The sequence below is a fragment of the Elephantulus edwardii genome, unplaced genomic scaffold (assembly GCF_000299155.1).
Source record: "Elephantulus edwardii isolate Elephantulus edwardi_28Jun2011 unplaced genomic scaffold, EleEdw1.0 scaffold00142, whole genome shotgun sequence".
Lineage (NCBI taxonomy): Eukaryota > Metazoa > Chordata > Mammalia > Macroscelidea > Macroscelididae > Elephantulus > Elephantulus edwardii.
Window position 1 is genome coordinate 1428573 of NW_006399892.1, and position 3773 is coordinate 1432345.

The 3773-nt window shown below is 37.0% G+C and overlaps 1 protein-coding gene across 1 annotated transcript; it reads left to right on the top strand.

Annotated features, from left to right (window-relative positions):
* The first annotated feature begins 1366 nt into the window (after positions 1 to 1366).
* On the top strand, positions 1367 to 1636 carry LOC102867605 (dynein light chain 1, cytoplasmic-like). Its single transcript, XM_006894442.1, has one exon. It carries the CDS (start codon positions 1367 to 1369, stop codon positions 1634 to 1636), a length of 270 nt encoding a protein of 89 aa, XP_006894504.1.
* Positions 1637 to 3773: the final 2137 nt, after the last annotated feature.

Here is a 3773-nt window from a genome sequence, read left to right on the forward strand (position 1 = left end):
ACCCAAAGAATGAAGAAATCTTTGGCAGAGGATTTCTACCAATATTTGCAACCTGAAACGGATCAAATATGCAATCAAAATTCATTCATAATAACTAGCAATTGTAAAGCAATAGTGAAAAACAAAGAGGAACTGGTAGTTGGAAAATGTGGTGTTTGTTTTCATGACGTTGAGATGTAATCCATATTGAAGGCTGCAGTCCTTGATATTCTGTAGCAAAGTCTTCAAGTCCTCCTCAGTTTTAGTGAGCAAGGTGGTATCATCTACATAACATAAGTGTTGATGAATCTTCTCTAATCCTGATGTCACATTCTTCTTCATAAAGTCCAGCCTCCCAAATGATCTGTTCAACATAAAGATTGAAAAGGTGTGGAGACACGACACATCCCTGATATACTCCTTTCTTGTTTTTGAACCACGCAGTGTTCCCTTGCTTTGTTCCTACAACAGCTTCCTGATCTAGGTATAGAATTGCACATGAGGACAATCAAGTATTCTGGGATTCCGATTCTTCTCAATGTTACCCACGATTTGTTGTGGTCCACACGGTTTAATGCATTTGCATAATGAATAAAACACAGATAGACATCATTTTGGTACTCTTCTTTGAGCCAAGATCCATCAGACTCTGGCAATATCCCTAATACCATGGTCTCTTCTAAACCCTGCTTCTATTTGTGTAAATTCATGTTAATGCACTATTCTAGACATTTTTTGTAATTTCTTCAGTAATGTTTTGCTTGCATGTGATATGAGCAATATTGTTCAATAATTTTCACATTCTGTTGAATCATTTTTTTTTTTAATGGGCATAAAAATGTATCTCTTCCTATCAGTTGGCCAGGTAAACTATCAGGTTTCTTGGCACACTCTGCTGAACATATCAAAGACTGTATCTGTTATTGTTCCTGGGGCCTTATTTTTTGCTAATTCCTTTAACAACTTTAACTTCCTCTTTTGTTACTATTGGTTCTTATGCTACTTCATGAAATAGAGCTGTGTAAGCTAGTTCTTTTGGCACAATGACTTGTGTGTTCCTTCAATCTTCTATTGATGATTCCTGGATCATTCAGTATTTTGTCTGTGGTAGTTTCAAGCATTGCAAGTGGAGACTGGAATTTGTTCAATTCATTTAGCTTGAGAAATGCTAAATGAGTTCTTCCCTTTTGGTTTTCTGTTTTCAGCTCTTTTCACATTTTGTTACAATTCTTTTATTTTGTCTTCCCAAGCTGCCCTTTGAAATATCCAACTTTAGATGTGCCATGACATTGGGAGCAGCGGCAGGTCCTGTGGGGCTTGAGTCGCTCTAACCCCTCCCCCAGAAAGCCATCGCAGACGCTGAGTGCCTGCTCCGCGGTAACTAACCATGTGCGACCGAAAGGCAGTGATCAAAAATGCAGACATGTCGGAGGAGATGCAACAGGACTCAGTGGACTGCGCCACCCAGGCACTGGAGAAATACAACATCGAGAAGGACATTGTGGCCCACATCAAGAAGGAGTTTCACAAGAAGTACAACCCCACCTGGCACTGCATCGTGGGAAGAAACTTGGGTAGTTATGTGACACATGAAACCAAGCACTTTATCTACTTCTACCTGGGCCAAGTTTCCATTCTTCTGTTCAAATCTGGTTAAAGCATGGACTGTGCCCACACACCCAGTGATCCACCCAAAAACAAGGACTGCAGCCTAAATTCCAAATACCAGAGACTGAAATCTTCAGCCTTGCTAAGAGAACGCCTCCATCTTTGAACCTTTGTTGTGTTTTGTACAGGACCTTCCTCTGTACCAGTTTGTTGTGGTTATAAAGCAATTAGCAAATCAGCTTACATTTATATTTATTTTCTATCCCATACTTTTCTCTGCTTCATGTTTTTTCTTTCCTCACAATCCATTAAAAAATAACCAAAAAAAAAGAAATATTCAACTTCGTTTTTAAAATTTTCTCCATTTTAACTGTCAGTATCTTCTAATTTCTTTATGGACAGTAAAGCTCTTCTGTTACTGTTACTATAATCTACAATCAATTTAATAGTAATTAAATATGTTTATGTAATACATGTAAAAAGAGTACTAGTGATGTGGGAGAAGCTGGTTCTGACCTCCACTAACTCTGTAATGGTAGGGGAGGCCACATTAATAACATCCACAGCACAAAACTGATGCCCATGAAGTCAGAGCCATGATCCCTACATCTAATTTTATCAATTCTAACACAAATTCTTCCTTGTATTTGTCTTCCTACTACTCTGCTACTTGTTCAGCTGATTATTGCAATGGTTATACAGAATTTACAGAATCATCCTCACAATAGTGGAGTTTAATAGGGGAATTAACAGGTTAAAATCCATATTAGAAACAAGATGCAATTCTTTAGCCAGGACAGCATCTCAGAGGTGATTTCAAGCCCTTTGACCTTCAGACATGTCTTTTTAAAAATATTAATATTTTTATCATTAATTTACATTGTGTTTCATGCATATGCATGTAACATTCTTTTCCATACAGTCCTTCACTGACATATTTCATTCATGCAAATAGTGGCTTTGTTATATGTTCTCCTGTTGCCACATTCTTCTTCAGAGGATTCAACTTTTCAACAAATTCGCTCAGCATACAGATTGAAAAGATTGAAGAGAGGAACCAGTCCTGAAATATATCTTTCTAAATTTTAAGCCGTATAGTGTTCTGTTTGCACAATATCCTCTCAGTTTGTGTATAAGCTTCACATGATTAAAACTGACTGTTTTACGATTTATATTTTTCTCAATGTCAGCCATAATTTGTTAGGATCCCCACAGTCAAATTCTTTTGCATTTTCATTAAAGCACATATAGACATTCTTCTCCTTTACCTTCAGCCAGGATCCCTCTGACATCAGTAATGATATCCTGGATAGCACGATCTCTTCGAAACCCCACTTGAACTTCTGCCTGTTCTCTATCTATGTATTGTTCTAGCCATTTTTTATTGATTTTTAGTATTATTTTGCCTACATAAGATATAAATGAAAGTGTTTAATTATTTCTACATTCTGTTTGATTACCTCTCTTAGGAATGGGAACAATATGGATATCATTCTGTCAGTCAGCAAAGAAACTGTTCTCAAATTTTTCTAGCAAATGGAACAGAATAGAAAACACAGGAATATACCTCTCTTTTTATGGTCAGCTCATATAAAACAAGGAAATAAAACCTATTGAATGGGTAAATGATAACCTCTTCAACAAATGGCCATGACAAAACTGGACTGCTAACTACAGAAAGCTGAAAAAGGATCCACATCTCACACCATACACAAAAATCAACTCAAGGTGGATCAGAGACCTGGAAGGCAAGTCCAAAACCGTAAATCTCGTAAGAGACAAACTAGGACAAAGTGTAGAAAGTCTAGCCTATGGTATAAAGAGACTGACAAATAGAGACATAATTGGAAAATAATTGGAGTGAATAGAATTGGTGAATTGGACTTTCGAAAGATTAAGCCTCTGTGCTCAACAAAACCTTTTTCCAAAAGAAAACCTACTAACTGGGAACAAACATCTGACAAGGGTCTCATAATAAAAGTTTACAGAATACTCCGGGACCTCCAGAAGAAAAAGAATGGTAACCTAATTGCAAAATGGACAAAAGACATGGAAAGACTTTTTACAGAGGAAAACATTCAGGTGGCCAACAGACACATGAAGATATGCTCAAAATCACTGTCAATAAGAGAGATGCAAATCAAAACCACAATGAAATACCATTTCACTTCAGTAACTGCGGCATA